We start from the raw sequence: 20,087 nt of genomic DNA on the forward strand, positions 1-20,087 counted from the left end.
CAGCCCAAGAAGGGACAAAAATAATAACAGTAAGAAAGGAGTCCAGAAACCAATCCACAGATCCACAGCTGATTTAAGACAAAGGTAGCACCATATGGAAAGAGCGGGTTTTTGTTTTTGTTTCTTTCAAGAAAAGCTACTGGGTCAACTGTTTATAAATAATGGAACTGTTTATAAACAACTGTTTATAAATATGGGGATGGGGAAGAAATCTGGCCCCTCTTCATGTAAGGCGTGATAATCAGTTATGGGGGGAACTATACACTTATATGTGTAACTGGTGGTCTATGATTGCCAAAAACTGGAAACAGCCAACAACAGAATAGGTAATAAGATATAAATACAACAGAATACTATTAGAAATGAGAACGAACTCATCCCTGTTAAACGTGCAACAACATGGTCCCAGGAGGACCCAGTGCACAGCATGGGGACTACAGTTCATAATTCGGTACTGCAGACTGGACAGCGGCTGAGAACAGATCTTGAGCGTTCTCACCACACACACACACACACACACACACACTCACTCACACTCACACACAAACACAAAGCTAACTGTAAGATAACAGAAGTGTTAATTATCTTGATCTTGTGAATCATTCTACGATATAAATGTAAGTCAAATCACACTGTACACTTTAAATGTATACAATTATATTCATCAGTAAAGTTAAAAAAAATAAATAGAAGTATTTTTTTTAAAAAGCCATGCAACAATGGGAATGAATTTCACAAATACAATACTGAGTAAAAGAAACAGGACTCTAACGGAGCTAGAAGTTAATGTCACGAGGACAGGGATTCTTTTCTATGTTGTTCACTCTATGATTCCATTTTTACATAGCTCAAAAACAAATCTTTGGGGTTGGGAGTTAGGCTAGTGATTTATTAAGCCAGCGGGAAAGGCCTGTGATTGGGAGAAGGCACAAGGGGGGACTCTGGGAAGCCTATACGGTTCCATTTCTTGTGTGGGTGGCAGGACTGTAATCTTAAACAGCACGAGGTCAGGGTGGACTTCCCTGAAAAGGAGACAAATGAGCAAAGGCTTAAAAACACATTGAAAATCTGCCAAGTGACCACTTCTCGAGACCCCCAGTGCTACTCCCCTTGCCTGGAATACTGGGGGGCCCTCTGAGCCTGCTCTTATTCATACCTGCCTTCCTCCCTTGGCAGTCTATGCTCGGGACAGGAAATTGAGATTTTGCTTAAAGGCAGACATCGACACCACTCTTCTATTCCAAACCTTACACTCCTGCTCAAAGTAAAAACCAAAGCTCTTCTGATGGATGCCCTAAAAGAAGGCACCCCGCAAGCACACCAGGAACCTATATGCCTTCTGTCTCCAACACTGTTCCCCAGACTTCCACACAGCTCACTCCCGATCTCCGACTGCTCAAAAGTCACCTCCTCAGTAAGGCCATCCTGGCCACTGTATTTAAAACTCCAACTCCCTCCCACTCTATTCCTCACTTCATCCCCACACCCACTAACTCTAACCCCTGCTTTCTTTTTTTTCCATAGTACTAACCACATAATATGCTTTACAATTCACTCACGTGTTTACTGTCCCTCGCTCCCAACTAGAGCACAAGCTTCATAAAGACAGGAATTTTGCTTTATTTTGCTCACTGGTCTATCTCTAGTGCCTTAGAATGCTCCCTGGCACACAATCAAGCCTCAACAAAAAAAATCATTGAATGAATGAAAGAAATCTGGTTTCTCTCCTGAAAGCTGAATAATAATTTAAGGAAGTCCAAGAACCCCTTTAGCCCACCTCTGGAAAGGGAACTGCTGTGGTGATGAGAATAGCTCCACTACAATGATCACACTTGCAAATACCTAAGCTTTCACATTATAGGAAATGCTGTAGATATCATGACTTTTAGTCTTTTTTTCACAGAAAATGAAACCCGTATGAGCATTTAAGAAGTCCTACCTGGCTTGTTTCTCTCGGGAAAACATCTGTCCATCAAATCTGCAATATTTTCTCTATATCTGTTAAAAGTTAAAGAATGAGTCACTGTTTCAAAGTTTACTCCATGGAAATTTATTAATATTTAATAACAGTAAATAGCATAGTAAACAGTGCTGTGTTACCTCCTAAATCTGCTTACAGACTTTCTTCTAAAACAAACTGAACAGAAGACCAAAGACTCTTCCTATGTAGCAAGTACTTTCTTATTTCTACATTAGGAGCAGTTAAAACTATAGTATCCATCAAGAAATTCTGCCTTAAATACATGTACCTTATCAAGATTTTGCCCAAAATAATCTATTAAAGTTTTCCTTTACCTAATTTTGGAATCTCTAACATAGTTAGGATCTTTCAAATTATCCTCCCAAGGAAGATGGCCACTAAGCCACTGGATCATGCAATAACCAAGGATTTCCAAATCACCACGTCTTGACGGGGCTATGAATATAAAAGAAACGGGTTAAACACCAAAATCACTTTGAGGTATAGTCTCAAATATATATAAACCAATAAGGTAAAACAGTCAATCTTACAGTCTTGTTTTTCATCAAAACTTATCACTGTATTTAATAAAAGTATTGAATAAATATTGGGCAATATGAAAATATGAATTTACATCCAACTAACAACTTACTTTAAAATCCAACTAGCAAACTCTAGAGTTGCAAACTAAGACTATTGGTCTAGGAAATAAATTATTATACAGAGACACATTTAATACTGTCCTTGGAAAGCTCAAAGACACTAAAATGCTATAAGCTACAGAGAAGCCCAGAGAGCTGGGGGTCTCGGCTCCTCCACAGTGCTGGGCACAGAAAGGCAAAACACCTGCTAAAGGAACAGGCTGACTTCAGAGGTGACAAAGTCAGTCTGTCTGCTACAAAACTGTGGCTGCATAAGAAACTGACAGACTTTTAAGGGGGAAAAAAAACACCCTCCATTTGACTAAGCTAAACAGAACCAAAAAGAAATCCTCAGTGAGCTGACCGAACCACCTTTCCTGCTAAAGGCGAGGATAGAAGACCACCAGGGAAAGGCCCTGTTGGCCCTATTACACAACTCCAGGAGTCCAGTCTCCTGCCCCCACCCTTTCCCCACCCTATCCTGCCTCTGCAATTCTGATTTATCTGCTTGTTTGTTTGTACAAAATTAAGAACTATGTAGGACTTCAACGGAAATGTTAGCATATTTCTTGGTCAGGCACTGTTGACATACCGACACCCTTGTGTGCGTCGATGCTGGTGAATTCAATAGTGCCATCGTGACATCTTTTGGGGTCTTCTTTGTATTCTTTATGAATTCCTTCTGGGCAATACCGGTAAGCAAGGCCGTAATCTACCAAGTACACCTACAAATGTCCAAGCACCAAAAAAAAATCAAAGTCAAAATGATTGCACATACACTCCTTTATGGCCCAGAGACAAAATACTCTCGTTCAAGGGTGGATTCCTCTGCAGGACCACAACATTGTACCCCGAACAAGTGAAATCCAATATGCTAAAAATAGCAAGTACTTAATCCTGAAAGACTTTCTTTTTTTTAAGATTTATTTATTTATTTTTAGGGTGAGAAAGAGTGGGTGCATGAGTGCCTAGGCAGGGAGGGGCGCAGGGAGAGAGAGTCTTAAGCAGACCCCATGCTGAGTGCAGAGCCCAACGCAGGGCTTGATCTCAGGACCCTGAGATCATGACCTGAGCCAAAACCAAGATCAATTAACTGACTTTGCCACCCACGTGCCCCAATTCTGAAAAACCTTTTATTTCAAGAAAAATGCTGAATGCCCATATCACTATAGTCCAGATAATATCACCTGACTCTGTATACTTCTTTAAGGTAAATATATTATGCTTATAATTAATCCCGTTTCCTTAACTTGAGCAAAGACTAAAAATCTTATACTTTTTTCTTCAGAGTCCAAAACACAATTGAGCACAGAGGAAACCAATACTTGTTGCAAAACAACAGCCCCACACTAAGTATAAGACTACTGACTTAGATGACACATGATACATTAATTATTTTCTATTCTTCTGCTCCTCCACTTATGAAGTAATCAGTTTATCAATTCATTTCACAAAAATATCTCAGACAACATAATGATCTGAATAACCTTCAGCTAAGGCTCTTATCTCCATTTAAATATTATATATTAAAGTCAAGTTTCGGGTGCCTGGGTGGCTCAGTGGGTTAAGCTTCTGCCTTTGGCTCGGGTCATGATTCCTGGGTCCTGGGATCTCTGCTAAGTGGTGAGCCTGCTTCTCCCTCTCTCTCTCTGCCTGCTGCTCTGCCTACTTGTGATATCTCTCTCTCTCTCTCTGTCTCTCTGTCAAATAAATAAATAAATAATTTTTTTTTAAAAAGTCAAGTTTCATAATTGAAACTAAATTTTAATATTTAATAGCACATATTTGTGGGCATGTACGTGTGGGTCTGATGAGCATACAAAGCCAGTAAATTTGGCTTTCTTCAACTCCATAGTCACATACCACATCTCCAATTCTGGGTAACTGTCTCAGAAATGTATGCATGTGATCACAAGAGGAAACTGAAGTAAAAATATGGGGATGGATCTAGCACACACATCTAACACCAGAAAAATAATCCCATCCAAAGCATATGCCCGAAAGATAACAGAGCTGCAAAAATATTTTCCTATAAACAAGAGGCAGCATATTTTAGCTAACTACAAACTGAACTATATTTTTATTTATTACATTGTATACCTCCAGTTCATTTCAATTAATGGAATCCTGGTTCAGGTTCTCAGTGTGTCCTGTTTGCTCGCTCGCTTTTAACCTTTTTAAAAACATCTAACACAAGATATCTGGGAGTCCTGTGAGCGCCTGTAAGATTTCCCTGTGAGCATGCTAGAGGTAAGCAACTTTCCTCTGTTGTACGCGGAGATCCTGCCCGCCAGCATGACAGAGACAGGAGATGGGGCAATACCTGAGACGGCAGGATGAAAAGGAAGGCGAAGGAAAAAGGGAAAGCTGGGCGAGACAAAGTTAAAGACTGGTTTGAGGGAAAAAAATAAAATGGAATGTCAACATAAACACACTTAAAATATGTAGACAACCCTTTCTTATACAGCACCAATAAGACGCAAGAACACACATGGGACCGATCCCATGCAGTGGCCTGACCAGGAGTGCCAACCAAACCTTACTTTAACCAACATTGTGCAAACAGCTTCATGAAAATTGTATAAACCCCTCTATTCCAACTCAACTGATCTGAATAAAGGTATAATAACACTAGCTTTTCTCTTTTCCTTAAAAAGTAAAAATTACAAAGTGAATGCAATAAACTAAAAAAAAATGCACATTTGAATTCTAAACACTAAGGGTATACAAATTTAGACAGCTAAGATATTTCTGTAAACCAATTGATTTGAATAATCAACATGTTAAACACCAAATTTTCCAAGTAACAGAACACTTATATTTGATGGATTTCTTGAACAAAGGAAATAAAAAAATGACAAAGCAGACAGGCAAACATAATTCATCGGTGCACTATATAATTTTAAGCTTCCACCCCCAAATAGCTATTTGAAATTCATTTTGTATCACAAGCACTTCTTCTGAATATTATTTAGGGCAAAATAGCCAACTTGATAAAGTGCCAACAAATTGCATCAAAAGTGTAGAATGTTAACTAGATAAAAGTGTCAAGAAGAAATATTATTATTACCATATCTACTCCAAAAAGTAAAACTTCTGCACAAGTTCAAAAGTTCAAAGCAACCATATTTGTTTTCAAACAACAGCTTTTAAATAGTAGAAATTAAAGTTAATAAAACTACCTGGTCAGGATTCTTGTAGCTCAAAAGAAGATTTGAGGCCTTGATATCTCCGTGTACATACTCATGCTCGTGAATATATTCCAGAATATCCAGCTATGAAAGCATCATATAGAATAAATTAATGCAGTACCTAACACCAGCCAGCAGAGGACCGAGCTTCAACACAACTCGCCTTTACTGGATTAAAACAAGAGGAATGTAGCTCACATACAATTCTCAAGCTTAGCTGCAAGACAGTTTTCCGAGAAAACCTTCTGGCATTTGCTTCATATATTTTCTGAAGGTCACTCCCAAAGCGATCCATTATCATAAACCTGTAACTAAAGACAAACAAGAAAAGTCAACGAACTAAAAAGAACTCGAAAAAACCTACTTTGCGGTGACCAGTCTCCCTTGACAGTAATTTTTCCAAGGCCATGTTTAGTGGGAGAGCAGAATGAAAGGGAAAGAAAGGAGAGAGAAGGAAAGAAGACAAATGTTTGAAACCCCTTCTTCCAACTAGAAAGCTCAAGAGTTGGGAGTGTTTCCCGGTGCTGCCTTGAGGGCCTCCTCCTGGTGGCAGCCAGGGAGCTTCCTGAGACACTGGTCAACAGGAGGTGATCAGTCCACAGACAAGACGCTGGCAGATTCATTCACAGGAAAGATAAAACAATCCGTGGAAGACTGGTATCATAGATTTTCCCCAAACCGAAGTTAATTTATGTTTCTGTATTTAGCTCGTTGTCTGTGACTGTTTTTCTTTACTTTTAGGGTACATTTTAGCAGTACTAACATTTTACTAAAATTGAGACTATAAAGAGATGCCGTCACAATAACTCAATTCCATAAAATTATGTAAAAGGTATAAAGGGGCTGTATGTTAAATACTCAAAGGAAGAAGAACAAATATCCTGGGTAAACGGGCAAATTTCTGCTTTTGCCACAAACCCACTATGTCACCTTGGCCGAGTCACATTACTTCTGTAAGCCCCAATTCCCATAGGTACTGAATGACAGCGTGGGGCCTCATGCATGCTGAGGTCTTTTCTGGCACTCAAATTCCAACATTCGACAGTCATAAGTGCCATTTCTATGAGTATCCGAAGAGCAACACCTCACTCCAGTAACACAGTTCACTGTATGCTCTGAGGATCACTTTTATCGCTATCTGGTTTTCCAGATTCTGACTCGTCTGGTTAAATCACTCCATAAATCAGTAAAAACTAAGACCACATTCATAATGTCCCTTCCAGCCGGGCTAAGATGAGTGATGACAATCATAACAACAGTGAGCATGGACTGAAGCCTTCTGTACACGGCACTATTCTAATTACTTCGGATGTAGAACCCCTGCTATATGTGTAATTATTCCCAGTTCTATCCTACTTCTCCAGAAATTTTCATAAAAACTATAGAGACTTGTCCCAGCAAAATTCAGTAAATTCATCCTATTTCCTAAGAGATACAAATACAGAATAAGAACTTCCAAACATAAAATAGCACGAGCTGCCCACCCAGCAACTACCTCTCCTCTCCACCCCTTCCAACGGAGCAGCAACTGCATCCAAGCAGTCCATCCTCTGCCACACGGCCACGTGCTTCACCGTGCCAGTCACCTGATCGCTCAAACCCTGCCCGTGGCAGGTTTAACAATGAGCACCGATAAAACCCAGACCAAGAAACATGAGAAGAAGGGAAGTTCCTTTGCCAGGAAAGGAAAACACACAACAAGCAATACCTCCTACTGCCGTGGGCTGCTGTGTCTGTCTGCATGTGATGCCCAGAAATGGGGCAGCCACCTGAGGCCACACAGTGGAGAATTAATACAGCACAAAGCCAAGAGGAGGAGGGCAAAAGGGCAAGATAAAGGAACCTGGGCCCCTGAGAGTCACATCAGAGAGCAGAATCAAAGTTTTCCTTTACTTACAGCTGAAAGCACCCTAACCAATACACCCCCAGGGCCGAACTAAATCTACTCCTCGGACGGCTGCCAGCCTTACTCCAGGAAGTTCCATTCATTCATGCAAGTATTTTTAAAAATGTCAATCATGCACCAAAGCACGGGAGGTTTTCTCCAACTCAGCAGTGCCAGCAATGTTCTCTCTCCAATCTCAGAACTCCTAAGACATGAACAAATCAGAGTCACCGAGTTTAGTAGCACTTCGTGGCTGTAATTGTCTCATACGTGTTTTGTTTTCTCTCACCAGCTACACTGAAACATCACAAAGAGGACGCTGCTGTGGGCAGATCGTGTATCTAATACAAAAGGCCAAACTGAAGCCTGAAGGGCTCCCTTTCCCATACATAAATGACATGGGAGTTCTTGTCTGCTTGCTTGCTTATTTGTAAGAGGAGAAAATGCAGGGTGCATCTGCTCTGTTCCTGCTCGTCAGCTGGGCTCCAGGCAGGTGCCAGTGCTCCACACAAGTCCTCCGGACTAGGGCTCATGTCCTGTTCGTCTCTGCCAAGTGCGTGCCCCACAGCCCAGAGGGAGACCCAGCAGAAACGCAGGTGCTTAGTAAGCCGTGGACAGTGAGTGCTCAAAAGAGGGAGAAGAAACATAAAGCATGCAAATTTTTACCTCTTTCCGTTTTTATCATGTAGGCCAGACCCCCAATACTTAGGAACACCCAGGTACTTCAGTTTATGGGTACGAATCCACTTCTGAACTACAAGTTAAAAACACAGGCTTGTGATTTCACTTTTCTTCTACATGATTTTTTAAATCATTAAGAGCAGAATGTACTTGTACATGTAATAAGATTTCATCTTTTTTTCATAAAAAAGTGAACAATACATTATAATAACAAATAACAAGTACCTTTCAATCAAAGCATTTTTATTAACATATAAAATTTTATCGTGCTCTAAACATTGTCTTTAAAATGAAAAATCTCCAATAGACATTTAAAAAAAAGAAAATCCAACCACAGCATGCCAGTTGTCGTTACAAGCTCTAATGATGTAAATGGTTACTCACTTCTCCAGAAAGACTTACTTTTTACCTAACCTAGAAGCTGTTTACCTCATTTCTAAAGGTCAGTAACCGGGAAATGATGCTCAAGGGGTGGCAGGAGCTTGAAGAGGTCCTGCCCTCCTCCCTGCGGGCTGTTCTAAGTCATGGATTACAGCATCTCCCCTCCACCCAGATTAGGTTCTCCAAAGTTTAGAAAAAATTCTTAAAAAGACTGGGAGTCCCGTGCATGAATTAGGATTATTTCTCAATTTTTTATGATATTTCCTAAATCCTATATCCTATAACTAACTTTATTCTATATCAACATAGATGAAATCTTATCATATCAAACCCAATAAGAGATCAAAATTCTTTCATACAAATCTCATTAAAATGAAATTTACTTAAAAAGTGAAAAATAAATATAACAAAGCATCATAATATCAGATCCAGTGCTCTTGTCTTGACTTCACACAACAAGTAGCAGTCACTTGAACAAGGTAGACATATGTGTGCTGTGTTCCTTACTTTGCTCTGGTTTGGCAGCTCGCTGGTAGAACTTCAGTTCAGTAAAGAGAGGTCCGTTGTCACTGGGCTCCTTAAAACATAAGAGGTTATTGGCGCTAGCAGTCATTAACATTATGGAGTCATTTTCAATGAAACTTCAAAGAACACTAACGTCAATGTCTCTTTCCAATGTAATTGTGATACTTAAGTTTGTAACTATATTTATGGCACACACTCTTTCAAAACGTTTTAGATATTCTCAGAAGAGTCCGTGAATCTTATATTTTTCTCAAAGTCCATTTCTGTAAGTGATAACATGTTCAAAATCAGATAAACAGCTCCGTCTTTGCAGAAGTTTAAGAAAAATCTTTAAACTCATTTTCATCTTTGTTAAGTTTTCTCTAAAGCAATGATTGGCAACCATGTGAACCAAGGGGCTACCAGATGTTTCTGAGATACAATAAAATTCCAATACCTGACTTAGCCAATTGGTGGCAAAATCCAACTCTATTCCCTGTTTCTCAGTACAGTTGTATCTAGTTGATCAGGACTGGCAGACACCAACCTTGTCACAAAGGGAATCTTCTGGAACTCCAGAGCCCCAAGCAAGCACTGTGCACTTAGTGGCATCCCTTCCTTGCTGACGCTGATTCCTGCCTTCTTCAAACTAAGGAGCCCCACGATTACCTTCCCACGTGAGAATTCAAAGTCAAGAGGAAACCAGGGCTCGGTAATAACTGTTTCCCACCAACTTTACCGGACTACATTCATTTTACATTTTAAAGGCTACTAACAGTTAAAATGATTTGTGAAGAATTATATATATAGCACAAAAAGGCATGGACAAACAAGAAATATCAGCCTGTTGGGAGTTTTGCGCCTTGTTAAATAGACATGGAAAGATAAAAAAGATATTACAATTTTGTGGACTTCTTAAATAGTAAATTGTATCTGAATCAAAAGTGGTTTGTGGGCACCTGGGTAGCTCAGTGGGTTAAAACCTCTGCCTTCGGCTCAGATCGTGATCCCAAGGTCCTGGGATCAAGCCCCACATTGCATTGGGCTCTCTGCTCAGCAGGGAGCCTGTTTCCCTTCCCCCTCTCTCTGCCCGCCTCTCTGCCTACCTATGATCTCGGTCTGTCAAATAAATAAATAAAATCTTAAAAAAAAAAAAAAAGTGGTTTGTATGTCATGTTGATCATTTCTGTTGGTATTATCTTGTTTATCAAGAACCCAAGGAAAATTCTGAAAAGCAGTGAAACCTTTGAACGAGGAAGCTAACATTTCTAAACTAATTATAGGACTGCTTTTCCTTTAGGAAATATAGGAAGAAAGTTATCTTGGACAGAAGAGCCGTGTAGCTGGAGTTGCAAGGTCAGCAGAACGTTAGAAGAAATGACCATGAGGCCCACTAGCTTCAGGAATCCCCAGTTAAAGTGCATATAGGAAGATGGGTCAGCCAATCTGCAAGAAACCAGGCAGCAACTAGCTAAGAACAAGCAGTCCACAGCAAACAGGCAACATGCATAACCAACACATGGACCAGAACCTGAAAATAAACGTGCCTTGTTCCAGGTGAGTATACTTGTCAGCCCAGCCTTGAAACAGAATGGTACACAGGGCTTGGCATCTCATCACCTCTTAAGAAATAGAAACTAACCAACACATAAGCTATGAATGCAAGTCCCTCATCTTTGGACTCAGTACCTCAAGCTTCACCATAACCTGTGGCTCATTCCTTGGCATCGATGCTCTCTGGACAGACACCTGCTCCTGCTCAGGACCCAAAGCAGGCCTTCAGCAGGAGCAGCAGTCTCAGTGAAAGAAATGAAGAAAGTAGTGGAAATTCAAGAGAAGACGTTTTGGTGAAGTTACTCTCCAAAGGCTAACTTTTAGAATAGCTTATTCATATAATTCAGGTTTGAAAGGGGTTTTCCTAAGACAAATCCTGGCTTATTACCATCAGTATAAAATTCTGATTCATTCCGTTTCAACCTATGTCATATCAACTTTAATTTCCAAGCTTCCCTTTGGGCAATAATTTATTAAACTTATAATAATAAGAATCAACCTATATAAATCAGACTATTATAATGAAAGCCCCACTACAATGAAGGCTCTTTGAGCTCATTTCATACTTTTTTCTAATCCAATAAGGTTCCATTATAACAAAATAAAGGAGCTACTTCCTTGGCATTGCACTCTGGCCAAAGCTCGCTATTTCTGTGGAAGAAAAATACCTTAACTCATAACTAAAATTTTATTAACATATTTCAAATCTAAAATACTTTGCCAACTCTATAATAGCCAAGATTTAGAAAAGAAATTGGGACTGACATTTTAACTAGAATATCACTAAACGTTTCTTTAAGACTTCTAAGTGTCAAAATGAAGATGACAACAGAAAAAAATTAAAATGTGATATATTTCAATGGCACCCTCTAAAAGCAACTGGCTGCCATTTAAAAATGAAGCTGTATAAAGTTTCCCCTTCCTACCAAAAAATTATGATATATGAATTGAAAATTCAGGTCACTTCTCATAAAGTCAGTGAAAGAAATTAAACATCAGTCTGCAAACTTCTTGCCAGGGAACTTTGAAATAAAGACTTTATGTCCATTCAAAGTGACCACAATATAAAGAACTGTTGGGGTACAAGACCCAAAAGTCCGCCCTCCCCCTCAGTTCTGCTCTGAGCTCACTGACATGACTGCAAAAGGAGAGTATAACTGAAAACTAATTTGTTATCAAGGCTGTTAACAAGAAAACACAAGAGTATTTTTTTCTTCTTGCATTATCCAACTTATTACCAATTTCCCATTTCTCGGGGCACATCATCTTTCCTGAGAGAAAATACAGACAGGGTGTCTCAGTTATCTAAAGGCAAAGTATACAAGTTTACCATCTCTGGTGACCTTAGCACCATGGCTCTGAGGCTGCTCCCTAAGTCAACACAGACTAAGGCCCTAAGCAAAACCAGAGCGGTCATTTGGTAGGAGAAAGAAAATACTTAGTATGTACCTAAACATCTATCTTGAATATGTCTGTCATCACTTCATTTCCAGACCAAATGTAGGAATCTGCAGGTTAACCATCCGAGGTTCTTTCACGGAGCAGGGACCCGTATTAGCAGCACCACGTCTTCTGACAAATCTTCCACCCGAAGGGGAAGCCCTAACAGAAGCACAGGGTACCTGCCATCTCCACTGAAAAGAAAGGATCCCCAAAGGTACACAGGAGCACGCATGATTCCACGGAAAATAATTAAGGTGCTCTGTACACCACACTCTACCAGCGGTTCTCAACCTTGAGGCACAAAAGAATCCCCTGGGGAGCTTTAGTAAAAATACCAATAACCAGGCTCTGCATTCAGAGATTCTGATTATAGCGCACTACCACTGCGGTATACACTCTACTTCTCAGTAGAGAACCACTGCTTGATTTCATATGCCACTGCATTATTAAGTCTAATTTCACATTAAAAATCAACGTGCCTTCAACTATTTTTTTAAGATTTATTTATTTATTTATCTGAGAGAGAGAGAGAGAAAGAGAGAGAGAGAGAGAGAACACGCATGCACCAAAGGAGAGGGAGAAGCAGACTCCCCGCCGAGCAGGAAGGCTTATCCGGGCTCCCTCCCTCATGACCTGAGCTGAAGGCAAACACTTAACCAAATGAGCCACCCAGGTGCCCCAGTCTTCCATTATTTTTAAAATAACATTTGCTAAGGTGATTTTCCTCCAAAGATAATATATGTGCTTATGCTAGAAAATTTGGAAATATTTTGACATATTTTCTTCACATATATGGCTATTTTATAAAATTACCTCCATACTACATATAGTTTTGTATTTTGCTTTTTTTTTTTCAGTAATCACTTATGAAATGTCCCCAAAGAGTAGTACCCGTTCTTTGTAAACATGATTTTAATAGACCCTAATGTTTCAAATGACAAATGTTCATAAGCAGTTGATTTTCATCCTGGAAAGAACTGACACTCATTTTACAGGTTTGTGTTTGACAAACCATTTCCACCTTTAATATTATAAAGCTCTGAGAGCAAAGACTTACAGAGTAGTTGTGGACAGAGCTAAGTCACAGCACGTCACAAGTGAAGGCAAATGATGCTACTTGAAAAGACACAGACCACAGATGAAAGTGGGTGGCCCCAAGAAATCAAAAGGTGCTGGGAAATTACAGTTACAAAGTTTTCAGAATTAAGCAGGCATTTATAAACGTCATAAAGAAAACAAGTTTACAATAAGAACAATAAAATAAGTTTACAAAACAAAACAACTTGAAATCCAGCTAAGGAAAAAAACACTTACAAGATTAAAAGCAACTGTGGTCTGGGAAGGATATTAACATCTGAAATGGTAAAAATAAATGTAAACAGAATGAATGCTACTGGAGTTTCAAGGAGTTCAGAGGGGATGAGGATCCGGAAAGGAATCAGCACTAGCAGCTACTGGGCTCTCCCTGAGAGAGAAAAGGAAGCGTCAGTAACACTGATTTGTTTATGGCATTCTTCCAGGATCACAGACAAACTACCGCACTGAAAATGTTACTGAGATATTAAATGCAAAAGAGAAATTGACTGAATATTTATCATTGTCCTCATTACAAAGAGAAGGAGTAATACCAGCCAATGGAAACAGAACTAAATTAGGAGACAGGAGAGATGCAGAGCGCTAAACTAGGTTTGATAACAAAAGCCTTTAAAATTAGAAATAGAGAGTAATTTACTACCTTATTAAGCAGTTAGAAAATACTTGTCCCTACCCATTTTTTTCATAACTCTGTAAGACAGGTAGTACAAGTGACGTTACATTAAATAACAACTAAAAAATTTAGAATGACCCATAATAAAGAAGAGCATCATCATTCTAAACCAAACCATGGCTGGGAGAACCTCGGGCTCTCCAGAACAAAGACCGTGCCCCACCAGTCCTACCCATAAGGTGCAGCCCTGGGGAGGGCAGCGCAGGTTAGCCAGCTGAAGGTGGTCACAGCCAACCACATGTTTTGAACCTCAAGATTATGAGAAGTCATTGATATATAAGTGGACTTGCTCTCTTCTCACAATGGAAACTTCTTAAAAATCCTAAGAAGAACGTGGTCTTGCCCCTAGATTTTAATTTTAATCTGTCATATCAAAGGCAAATGCAGATAACATTCTGCATTTCCATATAAACAATCCAATTTAAGAGTAAGAATTTTCCTTCCTCTGATAGAGCAGCAAGTAAATATTTCAAAAGAAATATTAGTCCATAAAGAGAAAGAAAAATCCAAAATGAAAGGGCTTAAAGAAAAGCAAAATGCCAGGACACACCCATCAGGGTATCAACTTTACTTACAGGCCTGACAGAGTAACTGGGAGCCAATTAGCCCCCTGCTGTAAACAAATGTAAAAATTGGACAAAACAGATGGAATCATTCCTTTCAGACATTAGACAGAACAGGCACTAGAGACTGTGACCTCTAAAAATTGGGAAACAGGGACGCCTGGGTGGCTCAGTTGGTTAAGCAGCAGGATCATGACTCAGGTCATGATCCCAGCGTCCTGGGATCAAGTCCCACATCGGGCTCCTTGCTCTGCAGGGAGCCTGCTTCTCCCTGACTCTGCCTGCCTCTCTGTCTGCCTGTGCTCGCTTTCCCTCTCTCTTTCTCTGACAAATAAATAAAATATTTTTAAAAATTAAATAAATAAAAATAAAAAATAAAATAAAAATTGGGAAACAAATCGGCGCATGTGGGTGGCCCAGACAGTTGAGCAGCCGACTCTTGGTTTCAGCTCAGGTCGCAATCTCGGGGTCCCGACACTGGGCCCGGAGTCGGCTCTGCGCTCAGCAAAGAGTCTGCTTGAGACTCTCTCCCTCTGGCCCTGCCTCCCGCTTGCACACACTCTCTCTTGCTCTTTAAATAAATAAATAACATCTTAAAAAGGCAGGGGGAACCACCACAGTGAGCCCCAGACCAGCCTCCACTTTCCTCACAGAGGCACAAGGAGTCAAAAGGAGGCGATTCAGGGTTCTACAGGGCAAAAAGGAGACCAGGCGCCAATAACCCTGATGCCAAAACCAAACAATGAGATTGGACATTTTTAAAATTTAGAAATATTAGATAAAACCAAGACCAATATCCCTCACGATCGAAAATGGAAAATTCCTTAACAAAATACTGGCAATTCAATGCCAGCGTTATGTATAAAGTATCATACATCAGAAATCAGTGGTGTGTATATTAAGAATACAAGTCTTACACTCAAATTACCAGTCGATATTACTGCCACATTAATGGAATGAAGGAGAGAAATCCTATGATCAAGCTCAAAAGGTGCACAAAAAGCATTCAACCAACAAACACGCAAACAACAAACGGGGAGAAAATATTCACAATGCACACATCTGGAATAGGACCCACATCCAGAACAACTTTCTTACTACTCAATTATAACAAGTAAAACTACATAGGTCTTTCAAGCAAACAAAAACTGAGGAGGCACTTCACAAAGGAAAATACATGAATGGCCAATAAGCACAATTACTTGGAAAAACTAATCAAAGTGAGCCACCAGGTAAAACTCTGAGACCTTACTACACACACAACATCATGGCGGCTAAACATTCCAACCCAGCCAACAACCACACACTCCAGAGAATCTGAGCAACCAGATCTCTCCTCCATCAGTGGCGGAGGTACAAAATGGCACAACCACTTGGGAAATCTGTCTGGTACTTTCTTATAGATTTAAATATACACCTTCCCTATAAACCAGCAATTCTTCTTCCAGGTATTTATCCAAGAAAAATAAAAACCCTGTACAAAAACTTTCATAAAAGCTTTATTTATAATAGCCAAAAACTGACAATCAACAGGAAATGGAGAAAAAAAAACTATGTCTATATAATATTCTGACAAGTAAGACTGAATGAGTGACTGATATACCAACCATACCAATGAGCCTATTAAACATTCTGCAGAGCATGAGAAGTCAGAAACAAAAGAGTATACCCTGTATAATACCATTTATATGATGTGATCTTCTAGACAAGAATAACTAATCCACAGCACAGGAAAAAAAAACAAAACAAAACCCTCAAAGTGTCCCTGAAATAGGGGTCTGACCAAAAAAGGATATAAGAAATCTTTCTGGGTTGACAGAAATGCTGTACATTTTGATACAGGCGGAAGCTGTACACATATATGTACCTGTCAAAAGTATTCAAATTATTTAATATCTATTATGGTTTTCCTTGTAAAATCTATGGCTTAATAAAAAAAGTATTAAAAACAATCACTAAAACAATTCAGATCCAAAAGAGTTAATTCACAAGGGATCAAATATATTCCTCATTTAAAAGAACGTGAAATAAAACAAACCAACACACAAAACTTCAGGATAATTCTGACTTCTGTAGCCCTTAGAAAAAAAGGGTGAATGAGAACTTACGATAGTAATTTGCCCCAATAACAGACCCTGTTATCTCTCCTATTATTTAACAAAAACATGTTCTTCACACAAGTAAAGAACTTTGAGAGAAGAGTTAGAAATGGAAGTTTGTAAGCAGAAAGATGCATAATATATTCTTAACAAAAAACAGTAGTTAAAATGCCTTTTAGCGCACCAGTGGATAAGCTGTATAAGTGTATAAGTATGCTCACATCAGATGGGATGCTGTTAACCTTTACTCATTACAAACCAATTTCAACATTAGTTGAGCAAAAAGAAGGTTCAAAGTGATCACAATTAAATATATAATTCACTAAAATGGATGTAAAAGGGAAGAAAACTGGGAATAAAATGAAAAAAGATTGACCGAGTGGAAGTTCAGAAGCAAATGCTAGATAAAATACAGTAAAGTTTCATTAAAGTAGTAGGGTCTTGTGGGATATAAGTAAGAAAGTATCTCATCTATTGTAAATACAGTTGAAATGGTAAGAATGAGCTGAATATTTTTATTCTACATTGGTACACCTCCATACTTACGTTCATTTTTTTTCCCCAAATACTAGGATCACTCTAATTTAAAAGAGAGGAAATGAACTTTTTGAATTCAAATTATTTAAAACTATTAAGATACTTTTGTGTCTTATTAAACACTGTTAAAAATGTAGTACCGTATGTTTAATTAATTCTAGTTATCAAAAAGGATATAAAATATCCTTTATCCTTATAAAATAAACACTACACCCATTCAACAAAAAAGAAAGTCAGCTAAAATATTTTCTTACCACTTTTACAACACAAGGTGCATCGCTGCCCACCGATTTTGAAGAATTCATATCAGCTGTTTGAAAAAGTGACATACGTAATATCAGAACAAGAAGTAGCATTACTTTGATTAGTCTGTTACTAACCCTTTGTTAATCTTTAGGTTTGTAGATCTACAACTCCTTGATAGAATAAATTTCAGTTCCCAAGTATGTGTCTCAGCATATCATTACAGTATATTTCATCAATTAGAAGACTTTTTTTTTTCATGATTTAACATGTCTGAAATTGGAATGCATTTTTATAATTGCTGGTATCTTTAATCCGATCATCAATTAAGTATGGAAAACTCTGAGTTAAAGATTTCCTTAATTTAAATGTACTCATGGCTTTTGATATGCTAATGTAGGTTGTGAAGTCCAAAGAGGATGGTAACTGATGACATTTCTTAAATTTCACAAACCAGGGAACTTTCCTAAGAAGGGCGGGGCGGGGGGGGGGGGGGTAAAAGGGAGCTAAAGTTCCAGAAGCACTAATTTGGGAGAGGAAATTCATCTGTATCAATAGTTCAGGATGTTGGCACTAGAACTCTGAAGTGCCCGCCATAACTGTCACATGGCTGTCATTTTATTTCACGCAAATAAAGCACAGGTGCTCTGGAATCAGTATTCCCAGTCAGGAACATAAGACTGCCCACATTCATAAAACACGTATTTTTACCAAGTACCTATGATATGCCAGTTTCTAGGAAACTGACTTAGTAACGAGCAAGGAGATATAATTACTACTCTTATGAAGCTAACATTTCAGTGGTAGGACACAGACCACAATTAAAATATAAAGAATGCTTGATGGTGTAGTAAGTGCTACAGCAGGAAAACGAGGCCGGAAGATGTGCTGCAAGCTCCGAAGAGAAATGTGACAGGGTGTCCCTGGAGCTGACACCCTGTGACAGTGAGGTGACAATGAGGGAATAAGCCACATAAATACCTGGGAAGAACATTCCAGGCAAACCAGCACAAACACCCTGACATGGAAGCCTCTGCAAGTCTGAGGAAAGCAAGGAGGCCAAAGCAGCTGGAGAAAAGTGAGTGAGGTGGAAAGTAACAAGGGACAGATCAGAAAAGCAGCAGGGACCAAACACCAGCATGACAGGTGACATAAGCCTGTCACTATGACTGAGCTGGAGAGCCACGGGAAGGTTCTAAGAAGAGAACTGGCAAGACGAGACTTTGATTTAAGAATTCCTCAGTCTTCTTAGTGGAGAACGGAGTGCAGAGGGCAAGGGCAGAAGCAAGGAGGTCAGCCAGGCCCTGACGAGACATGGTAGCAGTCAAGGTGGTGGGAAGTGGTCACACTGTGGACATATGTTCAAAGAAGAGCCAACAGAATTTGTTGATAAACTGGATAGGAGGGCAAAAGGTAGAAAGGGGGTAAGGAGGGCTCCAGGTTTACAGCCTAAGCACCTGGAAAGAGGAAGTTGCTACTTACTAAGATGGAGGAAGCTGCAGGAAGAGCTGGTGCTTTGGCGAGCCTTACGTCTGAAATGCTTGGTAAACATCCAAGTTCACGTGCAAAAGAGGCAGTTGATATACAAGTCTTGAGTTCAGAAGAACGGCCCAAGTTGGAGAAATAAGTTTGAGAGTCACTGACATCGAAACACTAGCCATTTAAAGCCATGACTCTGGAAGAGCCCCTAGGGCGTGAGTGTACCAGAGAAAAGAAAACACGCTAGGCCCGAGTCCTAAGGCATTCTCCATTAGATGTGAAGAGACGGAGAACGGCAAAGGAAAACAAGAAACCACCAACCAACTGGGAACAGAAGAGTTTTGAAGAAATGGCAGCTACAGTAGTTCAGAGAGAAAGAAGACCAAGTCGCAAAAACAACTACCATGGGCAAATGGAAAAGTGTGAGCTCCAAGACACATCGTTCAGAGGCTGATTAGTAACACAGCAAGATTAGAACTTTTTAAATAAGCATTTAGAGTACAAAATAAGGATAGTATCCCAATAATACTGCACAGTTCAAATGAGGAAAGGGGTAAAAGGAAGCTTGATAATTCATTCAAACGTCATGTTATAAAATACGTCAAGCACAAGGAACACAGTAAGAAGAGATGCCCTATTGTTGAGAAGGAAAAGTCATTTCAGCACAGCGTGGAAAGGACTGTGAAAGGGCTGACACGAAGGGCCTATAAACTGACAGTCCCTGCCCTAGCCTGAGCTTGGGAAAAATGAGACCAGAGAAGCATCACGTATGGAGATCAAGAGGCAAAGGGCAGCAGAACAGCCAAAGCGCAGACCCTGAGGGAATGTGAGGGACAAAGATTAAAGCTACGGAGGGACCAACGAGAGGGGGGTCTCTATGCCATTCTCCTGTGTCTGCCACTTTATCCCCAGGGCCGGGGGGCGGGGGAGGAGCCATTCCGGAAATTCAACTAGGCTAGGTCACTCAAGCCACAGCGTGGACAACGGGATGCAGAGGGACAAGACCCAGCAGAGAAGAGTCTCTGCCGCGGTGAGGATCCAAATGAGCCTGAAAATGAGCGGCACCAGGACAGGTTTACACAATATCTTTAAAATCTAAAGCACAATACTGTAGATACATCACCTTCTTTTTCTACTGTGACTAAATCAACTAACTTT

General features: G+C 39.7%; 1 protein-coding gene across 6 annotated transcripts in view; it reads right to left on the bottom strand.

The window, feature by feature from the left end:
- VRK1 (VRK serine/threonine kinase 1) overlaps positions 1–20,087 on the bottom strand; it is a 74,315-nt gene that overhangs the window by 19,066 nt on the left and 35,162 nt on the right. For 4 of the 6 annotated variants that reach the window (XM_082734199.1, XM_082734195.1, XM_082734196.1 and 1 more), the window contains exons 3-10: positions 17,462–17,517; positions 9,247–9,316; positions 8,344–8,431; positions 5,995–6,103; positions 5,784–5,876; positions 3,194–3,326; positions 2,296–2,416; positions 1,940–1,998 (exon numbers count right to left, since the gene is read on the bottom strand). In XM_082734199.1, coding sequence (XP_082590325.1) covers positions 1,940–1,998; positions 2,296–2,416; positions 3,194–3,326; positions 5,784–5,876; positions 5,995–6,103; positions 8,344–8,431; positions 9,247–9,316; positions 17,462–17,517 — 729 coding nt within the window. The remainder of the gene's footprint in view (positions 1–1,939; positions 1,999–2,295; positions 2,417–3,193; positions 3,327–5,783; positions 5,877–5,994; positions 6,104–8,343; positions 8,432–9,246; positions 9,317–17,461; positions 17,518–20,087) is intronic. The other 2 variants (XM_082734197.1, XM_082734198.1) reach the window with 1 other exon arrangement.

Source organism: Mustela nivalis (genome assembly GCF_964662115.1).
Source record: "Mustela nivalis genome assembly, chromosome: 6".
Lineage (NCBI taxonomy): Eukaryota > Metazoa > Chordata > Mammalia > Carnivora > Mustelidae > Mustela > Mustela nivalis.